Here is a 27170-nt window from a genome sequence, read left to right as displayed (position 1 = left end):
ACGTGCCCTGTTGTCATATGACTGTAAGATAAAAAAAAAAATTAATTAGTAAAGGCCGAGGAGAAAACTGTTGCCGATGCACAGGGGTCTTTTTTTTAACAAGTTACCTCATCTAAGAACACAGAAGAAAGCGGAGAATTCCACATCTGAAAATGATTGGAATTAAGAAATTACTTTACCGGTTGACTCTCGAGATTGGTATATATACAACCAATCAATCTCAAGAGTCAACCGGTTTAATCATTTCCACATTTCAGTCTCACACACACACACACACACACACACACACATATCAGTCCTTCGTCAATGGCTTGAAATAAAGTCGAAACCGGTCAGGACCTACACCCTGTTTCTTATTTTTCACCTGTGGTAATGTGTGATATATATATATATATATATATATATATATATATATATATAGAGAGAGAGAGAGAGAGAGAGAGAGAGAGAGAGAGAGAGAGAGAGAGAGAGAGAGAGAGAGAGAGAGAAGGGAATGAAATATTCCCGGTACTGGGCAACACAAAAGAATGTGAACGCTTATACTCTGCAAAGCGAGTAGCCCGTACTAGTTCTTGAGGAGTAAGCAATAAAGACGCTAAAAGGAGCGTCATGACTGTATAAAGCTTACGGAGGACAGTCGAGAGAGATATCCTCCGGCATTGGTCCAAATCATGAAAACGAGACTAGCATTTGTATCAACCTTCTGGAAAATATGAAGACCACAGGATTTCCGGACGGGAGAAATATACTCTAAGATTAGTGACTTAAACCAATATTTAGTTGTGGCACCGATAATATTATTTTCATCTCAGTAGACAGACATAAGAGGCGAATAATGTCTACTACAGCTTTAAGCAGCATCACCTAATACATTTCTTCTCCTGAAGAGAAAATAAAGCACCGTCAAAATAATCAGAATCGTCGGGTACAGTTACCTTTGTAACGAGAATCATGTCATGAGCGAGACGCAGTACGTGATCGGCTAATCAATAAAGTCTTAGGCTTGCAGGAATTCATCCCTCAGACAGAGGGAGGGCACCCTACGAAGGCTTACAAAACATTGCAACAGTATGTTTATGACTTTATAAAATACAGAATAGAATATTGAATTGAGGACAAAGGCCAAGCGCTGTGACCTATAAGGTCATTTAGCTCTGAATGACGGTATATAGGTTTGATAGGTACAGTTATGCTCTTAAGTGATACGACATAACTGCACAGGATTTCGTTCAAATTCACGAACTGGCAACTAACATACTCATATTTATCTATTGTTTCAATGCGAAAACACAATTATTGCATACAATAAGGCCATAATATGTTTCATAAGAGTGAAATCTGACATATATTTCAAAACTATACGAAAATATCATGTGTGGCCAAATTTCAGAAAAACAGTTACGAAACATTTTCAAAACTTTAGTTCAATCATCGCCGATGCATTTGACAAAAAAGTCATCATCAAACCTCAATTCAGTGTTAAATACAAAAACGAAAAAATTTGTCATAACATTAATGTTGCTTCCAATGCAACCATAAAATTTGAAACAGTCCTATTTGATTGTTTTTATGCCTCAACGCTGAAAAAATGTAAGTAAGTAAATACAAAAGTAGAATGCATCCACCGATATCAACGGGTGAGCAGAGCGTGTGTGACGCAACCATAAGTGGCGGTGCAACATGAACCACCTGGTGTAACATAGGTCTACAACGAGTAGCAACAGTGACATTATCTTGAAACAATTTATTTTATATTTGTTAGAGGAATATTTGGATTTTCATAAAAATAAAATGATTTGTTATATTTCTTAACCACTTTCAAAAGTTATGGCTTACTAGCAAATATTCGCCTAATCAATTATTCTTTTGTTAAAGCCAAGATTTTGTTCCTAGGCCTAGGTGTGTTAGATTTTTTCTTACTATAAATACATTACAATTAGTATTCACATCTCTTTATTAACAATTTCTGGCCAGAAAGCATATGAAGTTATGTACACGTTCATGCACTCCAAGTTACCTTATGAATGAATTATACACCAAAAGCGAACAGAAGGACTTTTCAGAAAATAATATTTTAAGCCAGTTAAGAAACAAGAGCTCCATAGGCCTTGATATTATTATTAATAATAATAATAATAATAATAATAATAATAATAATAATAATAATAATAATAATAATAATAATAATAATAATAATAGATATTTCGATTAATAGCCATCTTCTCCATATAAATAAAATCATCATCTTTTATTCTTCAAAAAACCGGTAATCTCTACAAATAAATTCTTTAGTAACAAAGATTACACCTCAGAAGGCTTAGATCATTTTTTTAGACCTATAAATCACTTTGCAACATACAGGAAGCTTGAACACAGCCTAAAACTTCAGCATTCAAAGAGAACTTGTAGTAATTCATATTCCTATTTTGAAAATGTTGTTATGACTGTTGAGCTTATTAGGTCTACTGTTATAATGCTGCAGAGGCAGTTACATTGCCCAGCCCGAGGAGCATGTTAAGAGCACTGTCATTGACGGCACCGCTAACCTTATCACACAGTGCTTTCAGCTAAACAATATAAAAAAAATCAGTTAAAATCGTACAGGTTACGAATTATACCAACAGATAAAAGGGATCATATTTTTTATAACCATAGGGAAAATAGTACTAGCTGTGGATTCGCAAACTTATCGACATGTATGACATTGGAAATGAAAAAATACTGTTTAACACTACTTGGCAACGTTACGTTGAATCTGAGATTTTGGACTATACAAAAAGAATCATGTCGCCTCATATTTGAGCATAGCTGTATAACAGGCGGAAGACCTCGCAGTTGCACTATGAAACAATCGTTAGGAGTGTGGAAAGTCAGGTAGAAGAAAGAGAATATGAACCGAGGTATAGAGATGAAAGGGCTTGCAGCTACGGGCCAAAGAGACGCTGCAAAGAACCTTAAGTAATGCCTACAGTGCACTGCATAAGGTGCACTGACGGCACTAATCCCCGACGGGATATATATACACCTGTTAATGCAACAGCAGGGGAGAAAACCCGAACTGAAAAGACAAAAATAGACCAATCCAATGATAAAATTACAAGTTCGGGGTGGGTTCATTCGCCCTCTGCTCCAAAGCTTTGGATTTCTGTTCATGCTTTTGTTGTCCCATATAGCCGAAACTCGTAATCTGAAGATGACTGATTTCCAAAGGAAAAATGTGAAAAGAGCGTATGTCCAACTTTAATATCTGCAGTCAGCAGATCATTTTTGGCTTCGGATGACGTCAGTAAGTTTGTTTTAATTGAGCAGTGATTAGTGGCAATGTAATTGAATAAAACGCTACTTGAATTTGAAACAGTGTTAATTTCGGGGCATGCTTGGTATTGAGGTACTTTCGAATATCCTCAGTGAAAATTTTTCCCGTTGAGTTTCGTTACCTCATGTAAATTACAAAAGCCCTTTCAGGATATCTCGTTCTTGAACATGGATATAAAATAAAGTAAATTGATTTTGTAAATGCGATGTTATTATTACCATAATCCAAAAGATTTGAGCATGTTGGCATACAATTCCAACCTACAAAGCAGCGTACGCAAATAAGAGTTGTGCAGGCAGGCTGACACAAAACATGCACACACACTCTAATTTATATACATACATATACTGTATATGCAACGAGGGAAACCTCTTCCTCGCCAACCCTATCACAATTACAGTAAAATACAGCATAAGAGTAACTATTTTAACGTCTTGTGAATCCATAATAAATAAAGGAGCTGTGGGTGAATAATCTGCCCCTTTTTTATTTCTCTCTCACCCATCCCTTGGGTAAGCTTTAACCTTCCTTTTGTCTGAGTGATTTGCCTGAGACCTTAAGTTCAGGAACGGTCCTACAGAGATTAATCCTTGCCATTGCAGGAGTGACTCACGAGAGAAAGCATGTTGGCGCCATGACACCTGGGCATGTGTGATCTCACAAGGCAGCATGCCCGCCAAATGCCACGTGCAAGCCCTCTGTAGAAAATGGAGTACCAGCGAAGGCAACGCCACCTGGATGGAGCGCTATCTTAATCCTCTGAAGTTACAAAAGGGCACCGGGTGGGCAGATCAAGCTCAGAGACATTGGACGACCTACCCAGGACACGTGCAGTCCTCTTGCTCCCTTCGAGCTGACCCCTTGCTTTCCCATGTGGCTGGTCTAGAATCCTGAGCTATTTTGGTGGTGACCCCGTTCATTATCACCCTCCATTGCTGGCGCCTTTAGACGAGGAAACGCCCATCTCCTAAAGAAGGTAATGTACCTGAATTAAGGTTCTTGAAGTCAGTCATGTACCTTATTATTTTCTCTCACTATTTTATTTTCTTTTCTTAGTGTGATTTACTTCAGTGAGACCTGTGTTTATAAGTAAAGTGCGTAACCTAGTAACATAAGCGTATTAACCAGTGTTGCAGGATCAAGTTGCTCGGCACTATAAGTGTTTTCAACCAAGCTTGGCGTACATATGACTTATCGGGAAAGAATACTGTCGGGTAAGACATCACTGGCACAAAAAGGGGTGGGCGTGGGAAGGGGATGAGATGTAGAAATAACCAAAAAATGCAGATATTAATGTCTAATCCATAGTTTTCGAGGTCACTGAGATGAATAGTAATACTACTGATGTCCTTCAAGTGCAAGTTCAGCCCTGATAGAAAAGGGGGTTGAGAAGGGGTGGGAAGGGGGTGACATGTGAAAATAACTGTTATTGTCTAATCCATAGTTTTTGAGGTCGCTGAGATGAATAATGACACTCCCAATGTCCTTTAACTCCAAGTTCAGCCCCAATAGGAAGGGGGGTGGGAAGGAGGTGACATAAAAATAACCGAAAATGACAGATATTAGTATCTAATCCATAGTTTTTGAGGTCGCTGAGATGAATAATGACACTCTCAATGCCCTATAAGTCCGAGTTCAGCACCGATAGGTAAGGGGACGAGAAGGGCTGGGAAGGGGATGACATGTAAAAATAATAAAAAACAACAGGTATTAGTGTCTAATCCACAGCTTTCGAGGTCGCTGTGATGAATAGTGACACTCCCGTTGCCCTATAAGTCCAAGTTCAGCACTGATAGGAATGGGGGTTGAGAAGAGGTGAAATATAAAATGTCAAAAATGCTGGGCAATGTAATTGAAGCAACTATCTTAACAGGAATGGGAGAGGAGGTGAGAGAGTAGAGGGGTGTTGGGAGGAGAAAGAGGGAAAGGCTGAGAGTTGAAGAGAGAAAGAGATAGTTTATAGGTTGTTATTCAGAGTTTTCCTGAGCAGTACTGGGCTGGTCAGCTACTATATATATATATATATATATATATATATATATATATATATATATATATATATATATATATATATATATATATATATATATGTAATTTTATATAATTATATATATATATATATATATATATATAAAACATAAGGCAGTCCCTGGTTTACGACAGGGGTTCCGTTGCTATTGCATCATGAGCGTTGTAACCCTGGAACACGCATCATAAACCGGGAAATAATTTCTGATGAATATATTTGAAAAGTGTCAGAAACCTCGAACGTCAGAACCAGGGGACTGCCTGTATATATATATATATATATATATATATATATATATATATATATATATATATATATATATATATATATATATATATATATAAACACTACCACCAGCAATAAGCAGATCAAGGTCGATCAATCCTCTTAAATCTAAAAGCAAAATCAAACTATATGGGAAGGTTCCTCTTTGACCAAAAGACAAACAATTTACAAACAATTTCGTAAATAGGAATTTTTTCGGAAGCAGAGACTTCATAGCTTAGAGAGATAAAGGAGAAATATGACTAATTCTCTTGATTTCACAAACTTTAAAGAAGTGATGTTACTCAAATGAAAACCTCTTGATCCCAGTATCAAAAATAACTGTAAAAAAGGCAAGCAATTAACCTCTCGATAGAACAGATACGAGTCCAAACCTGAAGCATAGGCCTAGGTTTAAAAGGTGCATCACACTGATTTCTGCACTATAACAAAGCACTTAGCAAAGACACAGAGCCCTTTATATAAGAATGGAACAGAATATGGGATTTAGGACACAGGCCAAACACTGGGACCCCTTGGTATGGTAGGAATAAACAAACCTGACCCGATAGTTTTTCCCTGTGTTGGTAGCTAGGCCAGTTTTATTATTACAATGTAGTCTATCCATAGCATTGAGTTATGTTCCTACTTTCAAAAGATTGTCCCAGAGGTTCTGTACATCAAAACAGAAGATTGTAAAAAATTAAGAGAAGCTGACCAGCTAACTGGGAAGACCAAAAAGAATGGGCAAATCTTTCTTGATTTTTCAAGAAAGATGGAAATACTGATGGAAACTGATGGACCACTGCAAGGTGTAAATTATACACAATATATATATATATATATATATATATATATATATATATATATATATATATATATATATATATATATATATATATATATATATATATATATATATATATATAATTTCTGATTCACATCAGGATCAACCCAGGTCTTTCAATTAAAAGACAAGACTGCTGCCAACCAAGCCTGATGTGAGTCAGAAATTTACTTCCATTCCACACGTGATTGTGTGTTATTATATATATATATATATATATATATATATATATATATATATATATATATATATATATATATATATATATATTTTTATATATATATTTTGTATATATATTGTCACAAAGTGTACCAAGTACCTGGTTATTACACAACTAGTCACAAAATCTAAAAAATTTACCTCACTTCAGCCAGATACCTGAACCCTCATAACAATAAAATTATGACTGAACACTCTAAAGGTAACAGTGATCTCTTAAAACTTGCTTATTACTTGACATATCAAACTAGGTTTATCAAGTTACGTGTGAGGTATTGAGATACACTAGGTAAAAAAGGGCATCATTCCATCAAACAACTATAATTGTTTGCCTGGTTTTCATTCACTTCAAATAATTGGAGGAGAACAAAACATGTCTATCACTTTGCCTTATGCACACACAAATAACCCTATTCACTGTTGGTCAAAAACGAAACACTGTGTTTTTAAAACTTTAAATACCAAAATTTATTTCTAACTTCAAAAGTTACAATTAGAATTCACAATCCGAAAAATTTTACCATTACTTGAAAACAACACAAGATTTAATTAATTCTTAAACAGGATTAATTCACAAAACTTTAATTTATCAGGAAATTATGTTAACTAAGCAAAATTCAAACTATTAAGATTACTCCTCAAGATATGAAAAAGAAATCTTTAACAAATGAAAATCAAATGAAGTATGCAATGTTAAAGTATCAAAAAATGTGTAAAATGCTAAGTAAATAAATGTTAAATCATCAACACAAAAGTTTGGGTAAAACTATGAAATTGTAAACACAAGAACACAAAAAAAATGCAAAAACAAGAACATACAAAAAATGCACAAAAGGTTTATCACCAACAATTTCACTAAGGCAAAATCTCTTTAAAGTTTCTATTTCTTACCATGGTAAAAATAAGTAAAAAAAAACCACTTTACCTTATACAAGTTTCTGAACACTTTTACAAAACTCTTGCTGCAGCTGAAACACACTTTTTATCCAAGGCACCGTTACACATATTTTACACTTTCTTGTACTAAGACCTCAGAAAGACACACACTTTAATAGTGACCACACCAAATCTGCTATATTGTAAATTTTACTCTCATCTGAAGGAAGAGAGGGATAAGAGAGAGAGAGACAAAACCTAACCAAACTCTACAGAATATCTGTCTGGACTGATCAGTTTCCCAGAACTCTACTATGAGAATAAACCTATGTTGCCAGTTTGGCATTTTTTGGAAGTGGGTCACTCTAGGAATCTTCCCTGGGAAAAAAAGGAATAAACAGGGTTTTTTCCCTCCTGGAGGAGGGAAAATAATCAGGGAATCATTCTCTGTCTCAAAATAGAGCTATCTGGGCCTGTCAGCATACATCCTTTCAAATGGAGAGGGGACTTCCTGTATTCACACTTGTTCAAACAGAAAAGGCCTCTGGATTAAGCAGCTTAGCTAAACCTGTCATGCCACATCTCTTTAGTTAATAGTGGATTTCCTGTCTTAACACTTGTACAAACAACAAACTTTTAGACCAGCCACTATTATCCAAACCTGTTATCTCATCTCCCTTTTAGTTGACAGCTTAAGTGGTTTGGGGCCTCTCTCGCATAAAGGGACAAATACCACGGTCACATACTTGGCACCTGAACAAACATTCAGCTGTGCAAACACAAGAGCCCAACAGGAAAATGTATCTTATCTCTAAAATCACACAGTCAACTAACCTTTAAGATCTGAGACCTGATATCTCAACACACAGCACATGACAAATACAAGAGAGAATATATCAAAATTATAGAAGACATATTAATTTTACAGAAAACATACATACTATACTATATAGATATATATATATATATATATATATATATATATATATATATATATATATATATTATATATATATATATATATATATATATATATATATATATATATGTATATATATAGTATATATATTATATATGTATACAGTAAATATATAAATAAATGTCATTATAATATATATATATATATACAGTATATATATATATATATATATATATATATATATATATATATATATATATATATATATATATATATATATATATATATATATATATATATATATATATATATATATATATATATATATATATATATATATATATATATATATATATATATATATATATATATATATATATATATATACTGTATACATATGTAAAATATATATATATATATATATATATATATATATATATATATATATATATATATATATATATATATATATATATATATATATATATATATATATATATATATATATATATATATATATATATATATATCTGCAATCCCAGGTGGAGCTAGACCTATAGCAATAAAATAGTGTTGCATAAGACAACAATAATAATGCATGTGTGAGAGAAGTGTGAAATAATGAGCAAGGAGACAAGTACTGCTGATTTATTGATGAAAACTTGCTGCTTATAAAGCAGGATGCGGACGTCTGCGTAGTTCGCAGAGACCACGGGTACAAAGATTTACAGGTGACCTGAGGTCAAACTAGTTCCTTAAAAAACAGGACAGGTTCATACAGAGAACGTATTGATAATGCCTGACATGCGAAATAAATAACTTGTTACTTGTACATAATACATTATTGCTTAGAAAGACAACATATACACAGTTTGCAATTATGATGATAAATATATATTACGCTCGACCTTAGATCATGGAAAGGCACCGCAGAAAACGGGATGTTCTCCACATAGAACGTGTTGAGCGGGGACTTTACACATGCGGGAACTTGATTTTCGATAAGTCTGATACAAAGGATTTTGGAAGCATAAGATAAAAAAGAGAAAGGAAGATAATCACACGATAGCTCTGGAATTAACCGAAATTTGCCAGCAACACCAGAGGTGCTTGCAGTGAATGAGAAAGATGGTGTAACAGGCAAGACACCATATCACTATTCTAAGATGGATCCTCTATGGGCTTAGTACGACTTGAAGCATCCTTTAATCCTAATGTAGCTTCCCCTTCTTAGGCAATAAACTTCTTGTCAGACATCTTCCAATAGGTGCCTGTCTTATACTAGTACTACAGAATCTCCAAGGACAGCTTGGCAGCCTTCTCACTAGCACTTCCAACTTTTCCTGATGTTGTTTCAAAGTGAACACTGGCCTGCTTTTTAAAGCTCTCATATTAAATGTACTTTTGCAATCTGGTCCCCACACTCTTCTTGTCGAAAAAAAAAAAAAACCATCATTATTACAGGGGTAGATATGCTGGCATGTCTCATATTCATATCCTAGATTCAGATGAACAACAGCCTCCACCTCATCTATATCCCATATCTCATAATCATCCTCTTCTTAGCCAAGATGATAGTGTCTGATCAGCTGCAAGAACAAAATCCTTCTTTTAAGGGCCACAGACACAACGGATTGGGTAACACTTTATACCTTGGCTCTACTAATGGTTGGTCTTTGTTGTTTGCCAAACAATGTCCAGTTTTTCTTCAAGAATGAATGAATGACTATGAAGTTCGAGCCATAAGGCCTGCACTGGAGACAGGAAGGCCATTCAGCAACGTTTACATTTCAGTAAGCACTACTTTATTATTTTTGCTAGCACACCATTGTCAAGGGTATTGATGTTCCTACCAAAAGTTTGTAAGAACATGAGCCTAATGGTAAAGTGTATCAGCTTGATTTATGAAATCAATGAAACATATGTGAGCAATTTGGTAATTTCAAACCCTTTAGGACTAAGAGCAAAAGACCAAATCCCTAACAATAATACAAGATAGGTTTATAATAAGACCAAAGAAGGCTAACAAATAATTTAATGCGAAAAATACTATAAACACTGCATGTACATTATAATCAACAAAGTTATGAATAGTCCTACTGCTAGAAAAAGAAAAACATATGGATGCATTTTTTTTTTTTTTTATTAATAATCACACTCACTCTCCTTTACAAAGAACTTTTCAACTTTTTTTTGGCATTAGTAAAGCTGAAAAATAGCTTAAACTGCAGAGAATATAAGGCAAACAAGTTATTAAAATACAAAACTGCCGAGTGAGGTCAACATTTTGTCATTAGGCTATGTAAAATTAACCCTGAACGGATGGCAGATTTTCCCTCTGTAGTATGCACGGATCTGGTCTGAACGGGTATTATAAAAATAGTTATCAACCAAGAGTCATCTGATCCTAACAGAACAAAAATTAAAGTAACAAAAGACCAACCTTACAGGTTTGGAGGATTTTTTTTTTAATTCCTTTTAAGTCCTTCACATTAATAATTATTACCAATATTTTGAAATTTATATTATAAACAATGTGAAACAAGAATGATTATATCAGCTTACCTTGATAGTAATGAACTGGCTGATATAATTACTCATACCTTCTATTGCATGTTGATGCTCAATTATGAAAAATTATTTTCATACTGTCCTTAATAAAATTTTTGCAAATTTACACAAAATCCACATTAATATAAAATAAAATGTGGATCACTACAGAAGAAATTCATGTTAAAATAATGTCACTACACTCCTTAATCAAACTATTAAACATAATTTACATACAGCATAAAGGTTCCCTTAATGCAAATAAATATAAACTTACATTAATATTTCCAATAAACAAAGTGAAGCCCAGTGATTAACTTATGCCAGATTATAAAAACGATACTGTACTTCACATTATAAATAATTCTGCTATGAACATTTCATGAACACACAACTGTTTTCAAGTAACTGGTCACTATACAGCATATAAACAAAAAGTACAATTTTACTGTAAAATTTGTCAGAAGAAAACATGTAGGTTGATAATGTAATGGAAGATGATTTGGCAGTCATGGACCAGAGAAATATTGGCATGTTCACAGGAAGTACAAGAAGTGTCAGCATATGTTAAAAAAACCAACAGAAGTAGTGATGTAACTTGTGGAGAGAAATATTTAGGACAAATTGTATTCAACGAAATCCTGAAGAATGATATATCTAATCACTGTACAACTGACAATCTTGTCTGCTGTTTTAACAATGAAAACCTTAATCTGTTGTATAGGACACTTAACACTTTCAACATAGTCTCCACAAAGTACACCCATACTAAATTGTGTCAACAATATTTTCCCCCTTCACACATTTTGCCTAATAACACATTATTGCTGGTATCTCTAGTAATTCTTTTTTCTAACCACCAAGCTTCAGTAATTGCTAATTGTAAGCCCCTCGCCCACCCCTTCTTCCTCCACCACGGTGGAACTCCAAAGTACCTGCAATAAAAAAAGCAACAGTACAGTATATGTTTTACAGATACAAGCCTGCTGTGTTTGACAATGACACTATGACTGGTCAAATGCGTACATCAAACCAAATATACATATAAAATTGAATGAAGTGATAGTTAGAGATGAATTTAAATATCTTCTTCTAGCAGTCAAACCCCCTTTTTCTTTGCTATGTCTCTGGCCAAGAGAGGTATGTTCATCAAAAAGGGAGCATCGAGTAAACATGTTAGGTATTTTGTGTTCATGGACACAACTCACCTATCAGATGGCAATTATTCCTGAGAATATTCAGCATTAACTCCCATGTGATGGAGATCCCACCTACTTGGTAACTGGTACCTGAATTTACTTAGGCTATAAACATGGTTCTCACCTTGATTTTTAGTACAACTTACATAACCTAGAAGGAAGCTATTCAAACTATCCATTCACATGTCTGTAACACCAGGGCTACCCAATGATGTCAAGATACTTCAAGGTGAAATGAAAGATGATGAAGGGTAATGAACTATGAGCCACCTGCTATTCCTTATCTTATCAAGGCAGTATACATGTATAGTCAATACAAAAAATATGTGACTGCTTCTTTATTGTTTGGAACAAACAGGCAACTGGCAGTAGGTGGTATCTGGCAACTCCTCACTATCCTTACAATAATCATACCTTGTTTTCTCAGGTTACTCAGAATGGTGTACTAACTTACAAGTAACCGCGATTGAGATCTATGTACAGTCAAACCTTGGTTTTCATATGCCCTAGTTTTTGTACTATTCGGTTTTCGTTGACTTTTTTTGTCTAGATTTTGTTCCAGTTATTATACATCAGCTTGGTTATGGTACAGTTGAAAATGCTCCATCCCAAACTTGTCTGCCTGACTGCATGCCCCACAAAGCATCCCAAGCATTCGTGACCCAGTCTGCCTTTGCTTCTCGTTGAGTGAGCATCACCCTGAGTGTTCATCTGAAATGTTTTGTAATAATCCATTGTTTTTTGTGCTTTTTGATTGAATGTGACTGCTAAATAAGCCACCATGGGGCCAAAGAAAGTTCAGAGTGCCAGCCCTTTGATAGAGAAGAAGAGAAACGATTGAATTCAAGAAACAACTCGTAGCAAAGTTTGAAAGTGGCATACACATGGCCGATCTCGCCAGGATGTTTGGGAAGTCCATATCAACAGTTGGTTCCATCCTGGTGAAAAAAACAAATCAAGGAAGCTGATGTTGTGAAAGGGGTAAATGTGCTAATGAAACAGAGATCGCAAATAATTGAAGAAGTTGAGAAGTTGTTCTAGGTGTGGATCAATGAAAAACAGCTAGCAAGAGATAGTGTTTCGGAGGTGCTAATTTAGGAGGAGGAGGAGGAGGAGGAGCCTTCCTCAGTGATTAAGGACGCGTATGCAAAGTGGAGTGAGTTGTAAAGTTTTGTGGAGAAATATCACCCTAAAAAAGCTGCTGCGAGCCATGTCTGCAACATGTTTAATGACAATGCGTGTTCCAATTTAGGAAAATCTTAAAGAGATGCCAGAAACAAATGTCTCTGGATAGATATTCTGCGCAACAGGGGTCCAGTGACTCTCAAGCTGGTCCTAGTGCCAGTAACAAACAAAGAAGGGACGTAACCCCAGATAGGGCCTTGATACCTGAAGTCCTTATGGAGGGAGATTCCCCTTCCCCCAATTTATCAAATGACCTCTGATAAGTAACAAATATAGTATGCACTTGCATATTTCCAAGATATCTTATAGCTCACAGTAATTTCACATAGTTCCTAGCCTCAGCTAACCTGCACTATACACTTAACACTCAATTTTAGAGATTTAGCTAAAAAAAAATGTTTCACATTTAAAACGGTATTCTAGCAAAAAAATCATAATAATGTTCTTAATAACTACAGAAGTCCGAGAAGCTGAGGTGTTACTACTGTTCCTTTTTGATAAGGCTATTCTGAATAAAATAAAACAGAATTAATAATTTATTCACATACTTAACAAATATCAATGAAGGATATGTCCATAGCCTCCAGTCAATTCTACATAAATAAATGTGGCACCTGAACTTATCCAACCTCAACTTAGTGGGTTTCATTACCGTACTTAATAGACTTGCCCGAGTCCAATACAAAAAAATTTTTTTATACTTATCAGAGAAATCTATTAAGTACAATAGGGATGTCGGATGGTGGACCAAGAGCTCACAAGCAGATAACCTTGTGTTCTTAATAAATAACTCACTAAGTACGCTAGAGCTATCAGACGTGAAAGAACGAATGCACAAGCACCTGTGGCTTTCCCATTTGTGCCTGTGAGGGTTGGTGATAAATGAATGTATGTCCTCATGTTGACCAATGCTTTCCTGACTGTGCCCATGAGGGTGGATAGTGATCAAATTCATGCACACACATGACCAATGCTTTCCTTGTGCATCATGTCATTAAACAATATGCACTTGTACTTTCTCTCTCTCTCTCTCTCTTTCTTTCTCACATGCTGTCAAAATTTTTTATGAAGAATTTGGGATTACTTATGTTTAAAAAGAATCAATGTTTATCCTTTTTTTTATACCGTACAGGGATTGTATAGTACAGTACAGTATTTTACATATTTTTAAGCATAAGTAGGTACAGGTCGTCATCACTAATCCAGAAATCGTTAATCCGGTTCAATCACTAATCTGGCACTAATTTTGGCTAGCACAATTTAAAATTTCCTGGGTCACTGCACCAAGGCCACTACCGATTGTTGGCACTACTTGTGTGCATACGTACATAACCTACGCACACGATTGCGTTTATCTTTTGGGCTGTCAAAAATGAGAAAATGTGGTAAAAATAAATGAGAACAGCATGAAACATATATAAGAAAACCATAAGCACAAAAAGAAACAAAACAAGCTGTAAGAAGTTCTCCAATGGCAGAGAATGAGTTTGCATGTTGATACATACCCTACGCACAAGATTGCGCTTATCTTTTAGGTTATAAAAAAAAATAAATAAAATACAGTAGCAAAAACATAAATGGGAAAAGCTTAAAATATAAATTTAAAACAATCATAAGGGTAACAAAATGAACCAAAACAAGCTGTAGCAAGTTCTCCAATGCCAGTGAATGAGTTTGTGCATTCGTACATACCCCCAGCACACAAATATGTTTATCTTCTTGCTTGTAAAAATTATAAATTTTCAAAAATCATAAGAGTAACAACACAAACCAAAACAAGTTGTAGCATGTTCTCAATGCCAGCAAATGAGTTTGCTCATTTGTACATACCCAATGCACACAATTGCGTTATCTTCTGTGTTGTAAAAATAAAAAATGAGAAAATGCAGTACACATATGAGAATGGTGTAAAATACATAAAAAAAATTCCAAGATGAAGAACATGGGAATCCTGACAGGCCTTCATCTAGAGAAATGTAAATGTGCTTAACTGCAAATTCCAGCTCTTCACTTTGGAAGTGGAAGTAATGAACTTTCTTGTGTAAGTCGTCAGAATTACATGTACCATATGTTTTGCCCGTGCTTCATTAAAATTTCACTTGTATCTCATTTAATGTTTCTTTTTTCCTTATTAACCAACTTGTACTGATTTACAGGGTATTTTAGAGGTAGTATAAGAGGGTTAACTGTTGGGTCAAGCGTATCCTAACTTAATCACTCTGTAATCTGGCTAAATTTCTAATCTCACACCCTGCAGGTCCCAGTGAAGCTGGATTAGTGATGGTCAACCTGTACAAGTACATACAAATGCCGTACTGTATTTTTTAGATGCAATTCAGTTTGGATATATATCTCTGAATTTGAATGATGGGTAAATAAATTATTTAAAACTGACTGATAATCACAAAATACCAATTATGATAAGCTACAGAGTACTTGATATGGAACTGTGCTACACTACAAGGTATGCAGGTTGTCCCTGGGGTACCTTATCTTGTAGGTTATATGAATCTTAGCTGCCTAGTGGTTTTCATTACATACTGGAAGGAGCAGACCTCCAAGCTGTCCTTCAAGTTGAGGCGACACCTCTCATGTGTAAAACCATGTAACAAATTAAATACACTCTCATATAGAACTCATAAATGAAGTACCACAAAATCCATGAAAACTTCAAAAGCAGCATGTAAAACTGTAAAATGGGTTTTGTAAAATGGAAGATTACAGTACTCCAAGAATTAATTGTGCAGTAATTGGTTAGTCTACTGATACTGGCCTACAGTAAACCCTGTATTCGCAAGGGAAGCGTACCCCCTCCGCCGAATAGCTAGAACCAGTGAATACTTAGAACACTTCTAAAAACACTTAGAACTGCCTATTTTGATAGTTCAAATATAAAAAAGACTAAAAATGCATATACAGGTATTATCCTACTTACGATGGGGTTTGGTTCCAAAAAAACCATCATTTGTTGGAAAAAATGTATCTTGAATACAGCCTAGCCTACACTAAGGTATTCAGTACCATGTATACATATATGGTAGCCTAGCCTACACTATAGAGTATACAGTATAGTAATTATTAATATCAGCTAATTCTGGAGTTCATGCAGAGTGACTTATGATAATTCAATACAAAGAGAAATTGAATAACAAACAAGAATTAGCTTAGCCTACACTATGGTATATCATATACATATGCAGTAGCCTAGCCTACATTATACTGTACTCTATATTCACATACCATATTATACAAACATCAAACATAACGAATATGCATCTTTTCCATGGATCTTTTAAAATGTTATGCCTTAATTCAATGTATCCAATAATATTGTATACAGTATATTCTTATATTGCTTTTGTATTATAAATTGCGATCATAGTGATCAACGTTTTGGTTTGGAAATCAATTATGTGGTAAGTTTATTTTGCCATATTTAACTCAGTTCAGAGCACTGTTCTTGCTTCTAGTTAGCGTAATTGAATCTCTATTTACTTTATTTATATGGGGCAAGGTTATTTTTCCTTATACAAAGTGTTTTTAAGTCGAAATATAACTTAAATACCTCTCATTGTGAAATTAATTTAGCTATTTTTTTCGTTAATAGATGACGTTGGCCGTTGGGGGACGTTTGTTTTGTGTAAAAAAAATAAAGATTCTGTTCGCTATTTTCACTTGATTTCATTATAATAATATGATCTTTATGTATTTATCGTTTACCAGTGTAAAAATAGCAGTAATATGTGTTCTTTCATGCCCAGTAGTTTTGATTAAAATACTTTCTCTCCAATTTTAATTACGGTCGAGTTTCATCCATGTTGCCGATGCACGATAATTTATAGTCATTAGCAGCTTGAACATTGTTTTCTCAGCTTCAGCTACAACTTGCAGCTTAAATTTAGCAGTATATCTCCTTGTCGATCTTTTATCCATACCAAATAAGGGTATAATGTAAAAATATACCATTCCTATTCTACTTAACGTCACTTGTACTATAACTAAGATAATTGTTTACTACCAAACAATGGTTGAAATGCAAGCAAAATGGCTGTTGTAATCTGATTTGGTGATAAGCAAAGCAACAGTTTCTCATTCAGTTGTTTATGGCTGTACGCATTTGCGCAAGAGTATAAAGTTACTAACAATACTTTTATCATTCTCTTTTACTTTTTCAACTAGAAGATGGGATAAAGACATGGAGGAAAAGATGTTGGTCTACTGTAATTTGGTCTCTTTCGCTGCCTGATTGTGTGCTGCTGCCTGCGCCCGCGCGAAATTTAAAAATATTTCATAAATATAATCGTATCAGTAATAATTGTTTACCCCATTGCAAAATCGAATTATCATAAGGCGAATTATTGTAACTCGAGCACTGCCTGGGTACCTGAGTATTTTAATAGTTTTATCACAAAAAGTGCATTTAGTCATGAAAATGAAATGAAAATACAGTAATTAGTGAATATTTCTCAGTGAAAAATACCGTGAATGGGTGAATTTTCAGAGAATAATGAATACATATGTTCCATAGAGAAATCCGTGAATAGGTGAGTCCACGAATCGTGAGACTGCAAATACAGGGGGTTTACTGCATTATATTATTATTATTATTATTATTATTATTATTATTATTATTATTATTATTATTATTATTATTATTATTATTATTATTAAGAAGCTGAACCACACCACTGAGCTAATTTATGTAACTCTCACAAGACTGATGTGAAGAATATGTCTGCATTAATTATAGTTTAGATTTTATTTACCAAATGATAACCTTTAAAAAATGTTTATAATTAGGATAATTAAAAATTATGAAAATTCTGAAAAAACCTATTTTTGGTAGCTGTTGTGAGTCCTCAAAGGAGTTACTCTCATGGTCCACTAGAGGCTCCATAAGATAGACTAACTAACATCAAAGAATTCTCTTTAGTCGCTCTCGGCCAGTATTAGTGCACGTTGACACTTCATTGAGTATAGAACTCAAGATAAGAGGGCTCTTTTTCTACAGTGATTACCTCGGTTCCCATTTCCTATTGTCAGCCTGAAAGAAGTAGTAACAGCGACACCATATGTATGTCGCCATTGTAGATGTGGCACCAAAATAGCATTTCATACGTCAGCCATCACTGTGTCAACTATGCACCATCTGAGACCTATCATACTCATTACTTCTTTCTTTCCAGTCTATGCAGGATGATATTCACCTAAATCCTATGCCTTTTCGTCAGGGAAAGTGGCTGGGTTTGAGGACACAAAGAGGCTACCAAAAATAGGTTTTTCTATGTCAAAACCTGTTTTTTAATAGTGTAGCCACTGTTTGTCCTCAAAGGAGCTTATCAAAGAAATTGACAGGTGACAAAATGGCTTAAGCTCTTGAATTTCAATCCCAACAACTCAGAAGAAACTTTGGTCCAAGGTCAAGCCACAGGTTTTAAACCACAGTTTTTATTCCAAATACCCTTTAGGGTTTGGTAACAAAGAACATGAAACCAAACACGAACTTCTTTTGGGATGTAGTTCTACAGTAACTAACCTAAATGTGCTGGGTTTTGTTGCAGTATTGCTGCACCTTTCCCAGCGATATCTTAGCATACCCACAATATCCAGATGACCCTGGTTTTCCACTCTAGCATCTATGGGGTCAGGATTAACCATACTGTCTCTGATGACCAACCTGAACACTCTGAGACTTCTTCAAAGTAACATTTGTGAAGGAAGCCAACGATATATGCACTTACTTTCCTAATGTCATGTGATCTATGAAAGGAGTGTGGGTCTGCCTTTTTAAAGGGGCACTAACTCTATTCTTATCCATTGTAGAGAGAGTGGTTTGTTTGTGCTAGGGTGTAGGAAAGTCGGACTTTCTGGGATGTTTGCTGTGACCTCTAGGTAAACCTGAAGTGCTTGAACCGGCCATGACACTTTGTCTGACAAACTGAGCTTCCTTATCAGAACAGATTTCTTCATTTATAGGGTTCTCATTCTTGGCCAGGAATGATGGGCCAGTGGACAAGCTGTTTAAATGATGTAGTATCCCCATCTACAAGAGTCAAGTTCATTAATACAAGCTCCTGATGCTAAAGCAGTCAAGAAGATCCTTTTGCAGCATGTGAGTTATGGTTGTATTGGGCCCAGTGAACTGAGGGGCTGACAGAAGCCGAAGCATCTTATTCAGGGACCAAATAGTTGGAATCCTTGCAGGAGCAGGTCTTTGTAATGCAAAAGACTGGAGGAGGGAAGTAACATTTCTATATTACCATCAATACTAAATCCATAAAGCAAGGGTTCATTCATGTTACCTTGTATGCCATGGCTGTTGTAACAGCAAGGCATCTGTCTTCAACAGAGATCTGGATATAATCTAACCATACTTTCCATACAGACCGGAATGACAGAGACAAATGGTAATTCTGCCATTGGCTCTTGTTTCAGGTTACCACAAAATTCTGAAAATCTGTCTTCACCTGATTGATGTTTTAAAAGTGAAGGGGCAGAAGGCTGGGACTACTTGGAGAGTTGGAGCCCCTCACTATCTTCTGAATTGAAGTTTTGAAGCCCAAACTGGCCGTATTATTGCTACCAGTTGGAGCTCGATGCCAAACTCTGGCCGGGCAGACTGTGCAGCCAATTTATTCTTTTATTTAGAGGCTGAGCATCATTGAACCTTACATCTAATTTGGTGTCCAGGACTGGCCTGATCTCCTCTTTGGAATCATGGATAATGTCCTGATATATTTCCATTCCATAGCACAGTCATCTTTACTACTGCTTATAATTTCCTAGTACCTCCCAGGTTAACCCCTCTGATAGAGAAGAGTCGTTATCTTTTATTGGACACGAAGTGATATTGCCACTGAACCTGCCCCACTGAACCCGGATGGACCAGGGACACAGTTTCAGCTGCACATGGGAGAGATATCTCAAAAAATCTGAAATCTATTTCCCATTCAACTATCAGATACTAAAGAGGATCCTAGTCCCCTAAAGGGAAGTGCTGTTTAAGATCCAGGGACACAGTTTTCAGCTGTACATGGAAGATTATTATCAAAAAGGAAATTCTTTGTTTTCCATACAGTTATTAGATACTAAAGGGATCCTAGTCCCACCCTAAAAAATAAAGGATCCACCTAACCCCAGCTGCAGTGTCTGTACCTTCCAAAAGATAGAGTTCACTAACTTCTGTTCCCTGGTTGTCAGGACAAACAAGAGAGAGTACACCCAAAAGGGACTTAATCTATGACTGCTGAGACACAGTCAGATTGTACAGGCTGCCCTCCCCACTAGGGAAGTATAGTTTATATGTTTGTTATGTGTTGCTGAAACATGTAATTCAGCAAAATGCTACAACAAACCATCTATTTGGGGTAGCTATCTGACTGTTTCTCAGTCATACTTCCCTTTGGGTGTACTATTTTTCAGTATAGGCAACCAGGGGACAGATAGTCCTGGGTGAATTACTATACCTCAGAAGAGACAGACACTGCTGTCAGGTGGATCCTGATATTCCTTTTGGGGGACTTGGATCCCCATTAACATCTGATAACTGTAAAAAGGGAGACAGAATTTGTTTGTTTAAATTTTTTAGGTATCTTTCCATATACAGCTGAAATGTTTGTAATCCTTATACTTCCCTTTAGGGGCTAGGATCCTCTTTATTATCTGACAGCTGCATGGGAGATTATTATTTTATTGAGATATCTCTCCATGTGCAGCTGAAAGCTGTATCCCTAGTCCTTCCGGGTTCAGTGGGTAAAGGTTCATGGCAATATCCACTTCATTTCAATAAAATATTCCTCTCCCCAAGTAATGGCTCTTAAGTATCAGAGGGGTTAACCTAGAGGTACTGAGCTGAACCAACAGCTTTCAGGTTTTGGCTCAAACATGAGTTCCGTTTGGAAATGGAGGGAGATATACTCTGCCGGGATTATTGCCCGGAAGATGTACTATAGTCTCCTTCTTCCGACCCTTACTGAAACCTAGGACCCAACGAGACACTTAAAGCAAGCTGTTTCACTATTAAACTTTTCACCAGAAGTGTGTTACAAATTTCAATCTGACAACCAACCATACTCCCTTATTTCTACAAGGGCTATGTTCATGGTAAGTGGAATGGGCCTTGCATAACTGTGGCCCTGATAATGATACAAAGAATAAGTTCTTATTAGAAAATACTTGGGACTAACCATCTGTGGCCACTGTATAGAGAGTTCACTCAGAATACTACAGACTCACTTGATCACAATTTTGTTGCTGCAGTACAATGTTATGACAATGGTTATCCATAAGGCCACAGTAAATTCAAAATAACTTAAGCACAACTAACATAAAATAGGTTCATTTGGCACAAAATGTAGCCCTATTGCTTCAAGTATACTGTAAAAGTTTTGCACCAAGTAAATTCAGAATTTACGCCTAAGATAGTACTGTAAACTGTAAAACTAATTTATATATGTAGCCTAGACTACTGCTTTATCTAGTCTAGGTTAGTTTAGTCTTGGCTAAGACTAGATTTTCTCTTTAAAGGGTTCTCACTTTATCTTGTAGTCTAGGCTACATAGATCACACTTAAGGCTATAGGCTACTATAAGTGGCCCTATAGTCTAGGCTACTTCCTTCAATGAAAATATTTTGCCAAAGGAAAATTTTTCCATACGCTAGATTCACAAATTGAGTACAATTTCAATGCCCGTTATATTAAAATGTAATATTTTAAAAATTATGAAGGTAAATGGACATTGCCATTGTTTTCCTACCAAACACTCCATCATGAAAATCAATAGGTGAAGGAAACATAATATAATATGATACAAGTTCCTTGAAATGAATGATAATTGGGGAACATTTTCACAAAATTCATTCAGTATGGCAATTAAATATTACACCAAAGAATTGGTTTCATTTAATCCAAGATTTGGAAGTTGAACGCGGTTAGAAGCCAGTTTTTGGCTAGCATAATCTATATGAACGGTCAGCTAGCCTACTAGACTACTAATCTAAATGAAGTAACCTAGCCTATCTGTTAAGTAGCCTAAGATAATTACTAAGGTAAGAAGGGCATATATTAATGACCTTCAAGAACAGCACTGTTTGCCAGCTATACAATTTGTCAAACCCCTTATCGGTGAAGTAGTTCATGAAGGGAAAACCTTCATATAATTTGATACAAATTTCCTGATATTAATGATAACTGGGAACATTTTCATAAAATTCATTCAGTATAGCAATTAAATATTATGCCAAACAATTGGTTTCATTTAATCCAAGATTTGGAAGTTGAACACCGTTAGAAGCCGGTTTTTGGCTCATGTAGTCTATATGAATAGTCAGCTAGCCTACTAGGCTACTAATCTGAATGAAGTAACCTAACCTACCTATTAAGTAGCCTAAGATAATTACTAAGGTAAGAAGGGCATATATTAATGACCTTCAAGAACGGCACTGTTTGTCAGTTATATGATTTCTGTTGAAGCCAACACCAGCAAAGTAGTTCCAGTGAAGGGAAAAACTTTATCTAATTTGATACAAGTTTCCTGATATTAATGATAATTGGGAATATTTTCACAAAATTCATTCAGTTCAACAATTAAATATTACAACCAAACAACATTGGTTTCATTTAATTCAAGATTTTGGTGGTAAATTGTTGGCTACAGCTGATGATAGCAAATGTTTTTTCCATGCATGTCGTAGCATAAATTAGGACAGGCCTAGAAAATTAGCCTAGATAGCCTAATTACTATGGTATTTGTGAGAGACGCCAGTTTTTCGACTTCAAAAATAATCTACCAGCTAAACAGTTTCTAAAACCTTTCACTGGGACTTAAAACTAAGCACTTAGCTTGCTACTGAGTTTTGGTTCTTCTATGACAATGACTGATCAAGGAGCAGTTCATCAGCGGATGTGTTGACGCTGCAGAGACTATAAAAGTAATGAGTAAAATAGGTCTTGCACAGTACGCGTTGTTGACACAGTGATGGCCAACGTACAAAGTGCTATTTTACAGTGCCACGTCTACAATGGCAACATACATATGATGTTGCTGTTGCTACTTCTAGCAGGTTGACAATAGGAATTGAGAACCGAGGTAATCGCTGTATAGAAAGACCCCTCTTATCTTGAGTCCTATACTCAATCAAGTATCAATGTCACTAATACTGGCCAAGACTGACTAAAAGAGAATTCTTGATATTAGTTAGTCTATCTTATGGAGCCTCTAATGGACCATGAGAGTAACTCCTTTGAGGACTCAGTGGCTACACTATCAAAAAATCTTCGGTTAACTAAAAATTATGGAGATTCTGAAAAATTTCTTTACTGATTCGTCTTCAGAACCTGACGTTCACTATCTATTATATTTTGCACATACACATAACAAATTTTAACCATTAGTAATTAAACACAAAGAAAGATTGTATCATGTGGGATGTCCATTAACTAACCATGGGTGAAACAAGAGTAACTAACTCTCAGACAAGTCAAAATTACTTGTGCATGTTGTTCCTATTAATATGAAGAATTCCATATTCAAACACTGAATTTGATCTGTTTTATTTTGTCAGTAACAAAATAAATTCTGCAATTTACTGAATATGATGGGCTTTAGCTATGTTATATACAGTAATTACAAATATCTACTTGTGATCTTGTCATAACAGCTGCAGCTCTGGCTGCTTTACTAGCCTCTTCATTACCTTTGATACTTATAAGGACGAATCAACATATTTCTTCACATAATTTGTGAAGTGAAAATTCAATTTGCTGTGCAAGGGTAATTTTTGTTTTATAATTTTAGTCTAACCTATTTCATCCCATGAATTTCATACAAAATCTTAGGTTTAGTATATGCCCAGAACACTGATCTTCAGACATTAAAAATTATTTAATTCCAACTCTAAGATTTTATCATAAGAAATAATGTCAATTTTGTTAGTTGCATATATGAGTACTGTATTATCATAAACAAGTCGCGTGCATTATGCACTTGAAGGCTAACAATTAATAAAATGAAAAAATGCACAAAAACTGTACTGTGATTATACTGAACCATTAAAGTGACTGTAAAGACAATCCTCAAATATATAACAATACAGTGATTGCAAAATGAACTTAATGCAGTACACTTGCTCTATGCCACTGGACTACACTTTTTGCCCTTACTACATTCTAATAATGCAAGCTTGTCATGTTAGTTAACCATGACAATCATCATGATCCTATTTAAATCCCATTATCATTATTTCAAACTTTTATTTAGTAATATTACGTATTTTACATCAATAACTCAATTCTCTGTTACCATTATGTGGTATGCTGTACAGGAACTTTATTGTCTTATATGACTGCATTCTTTGTGCATATAAAAATGAAATGGCAACTTGTTTTCTATATGCACAAGTGTAATGCCTGCCAACTGTTCAGAGATGGACTTGGAAATTATTGTATAGTACTATTGTTTCATGAGGTTCCATAAAGCCTGAAGTATGTTGTTATTGCTGTTATAAAATGGTTTGTTTTATATATTGGTAAGTGACAAGCTGGCAAAATTTCCTAAAGTACATGCTTATGTTTTTTGTAAATTGAAACAGTCTATATTTTTCATACTGTATACTTCTTTCTGAACTAAGAAATACTGTATACAAATGTGGAAAAGTTTTGTATGTGAACAAACACAATCCATAAGGACTTGCAATACTTGGTAACAAAACCTTACATGCAAAAGCCATACCTCAGGTATAGGATAATGAAGGCTGACTTGAAATCTTTAGTAACTTCCTGTTATAAATGAACAGAAAGTACCATTACAAAAGATAACAGTAATTTTATATTCTCAAAAGGTGGGAAAATTTTTAATACAATATATCTTAAACAAAAATATATATATAAGCACCATGACTGTAGGTACTTAGCCTTTGTGTAGTCTAGGCTTGCTTACATAACATAAGCATTGTTAACATTTGTGAATCAACATTCTGCATTTATAAAAAAACACTGCATTTATAAAACGAAAACTACAAATGAGCCTCATTTGACAGCTGGGAACCAATAGGTACACCATGCTCTTCTTATTTGAACAAAACATTTTGTTGACTAACAACACAAGCACTATAAGAAAAGGGGTTGTTGTGAAACAAATTACATTAAGCAACTTTGATTATTGGCTCTGGCTAAGTTCCAGTACTGCTTCCCCCTCTTGTCTCTATCCAAAGCTATGTTTTCCTATAAGCTCTTTCATGGCCATTTAACCTGATTGTTCCATAACTGTCAATTCAATTCTTACTCTCCAGTTTTGACTAGCACAAAGCATGATGAATAAATTACAGCATAATTACTGCACCTGTCCAACCCACATTTACTTTACCTACTCACTATAATTCTGAGTTACCATATTCTAACTCCTCAAAATAAATCATCATTGCCTTGGTAAATCAACTTTTTTATTCATGAAAGGAAACTGATCTATTATGGTGTTTCACTACCATCTATCAAGATCCACTGAATTTCAGTTATTCAGATACTAGTAGAAACCAAAACAAATGATGAAAGCTATATAAATGAAAAATATAAACAAGAACATGCAACTGGCTACCTACAGTGAATTTAATCAAAATCTTTAATGCTCAACACCAATACTTATAGGATTTTCTTTCTTACACCTTTTACTGAAGCATTCCAAGCTGAAAATGAAAATGATTTCATTTACTATGAAAAAATTACAGTAAACTAAAAGTTTAAAAACTAGCATCTTCAAGTATTACTTACCAGAGAACTGGGAGTAATCACCATCGTTATACCTTCCATGGCTCGGTGCCTTCAAAGGATGGAAACAAAAATAAATGTAGCATATAGAAACATATGGATATACTGTACAGTATTCTATAATAACAATAAATGCAATATAGGCACTTGTTTAAATCAATTTCAAGGGGAGGAACCTAGCATACATTCATATTTCTAAAGAGAAAAGAATGTGATGGCAATGATGTTCAAGTCCAAAAATACAAATAAAAACCCTTTCTTAAGGCTTACTCTATCTAGAGGGATCCCTTTAGTTTTGAGCCATGCTATTCTTCTCTTTATTCAAGTTAAGAGTAGGGGTTAATTACAGCAGATCTACTTCATATTTCCTAAAAGAACTTTCTTTGTATAACATTTCAAATTTATCTAAATTTATATTACTGTTATTTTAAGACATACAGACAAGTATTGTACAGTATTACTTGTATCATGATTCTAATTGACCTATTGTGATCAATCTGACACTGATATACTGAACAATTTGATTTCCCTCCGTAAATATCAGAACAAGGGAGTGGGTATTAAGTGAAAGAATACTTCATAACAATTTACTTTCAAAATTCAAAGTATTACATTTAAAAGTTACTTTAAATGGGGAAAGAGGGCAGCCAATAGAATAACTACAAGTTTGATAACATTTTCCATTAAAGTAAAAACAATATACAGTAATTTACGCACAATAGGTAGTCTATTAAAATTCTATTTGCATTTTATCAAAAACCATTTCTTCCAGTCACAGAAAGATGATAAGATACAAGGCAGTCTCTGTTGCCTAAAGCTGATATTAAGTATACCTTAAACTTTTTAAGGAGAAAATCAGGAAAAATGAACTCATACATACATGTTATTTTCATTTTAAAAGAAAATTTTATTAGCAGACTTTCAGTTGTGCCATGGGCTCTCTCCTCTTCAAAGATTTCAGTAATTTATTACTGGCATGCTCTGAAAGCAATGTATTATTTCACTG

General features: G+C 34.8%; 1 protein-coding gene across 1 annotated transcript in view; it reads right to left on the bottom strand.

Annotated features, from left to right (window-relative positions):
• Positions 1–10491: 10491 nt before the first annotated feature.
• LOC136847558 (tudor domain-containing protein 3-like) overlaps positions 10492–27170 on the bottom strand; it is a 75340-nt gene continuing 58661 nt past the window's right edge. The window contains 2 exon segments of the mRNA XM_067119282.1: positions 10492–11955; positions 26168–26216. Of these exon segments, the coding sequence (XP_066975383.1) occupies positions 11887–11955; positions 26168–26216 (118 nt within the window). The 3' untranslated portion in view covers positions 10492–11886.

This window comes from Macrobrachium rosenbergii, chromosome 17, assembly GCF_040412425.1.
Source record: "Macrobrachium rosenbergii isolate ZJJX-2024 chromosome 17, ASM4041242v1, whole genome shotgun sequence".
NCBI classification, from domain to species: Eukaryota; Metazoa; Arthropoda; class Malacostraca; order Decapoda; family Palaemonidae; genus Macrobrachium; species Macrobrachium rosenbergii.
The sequence above is the reverse complement of the archived record's forward strand: the minus strand, read 5'-3'. Positions and strand labels throughout refer to the sequence as shown.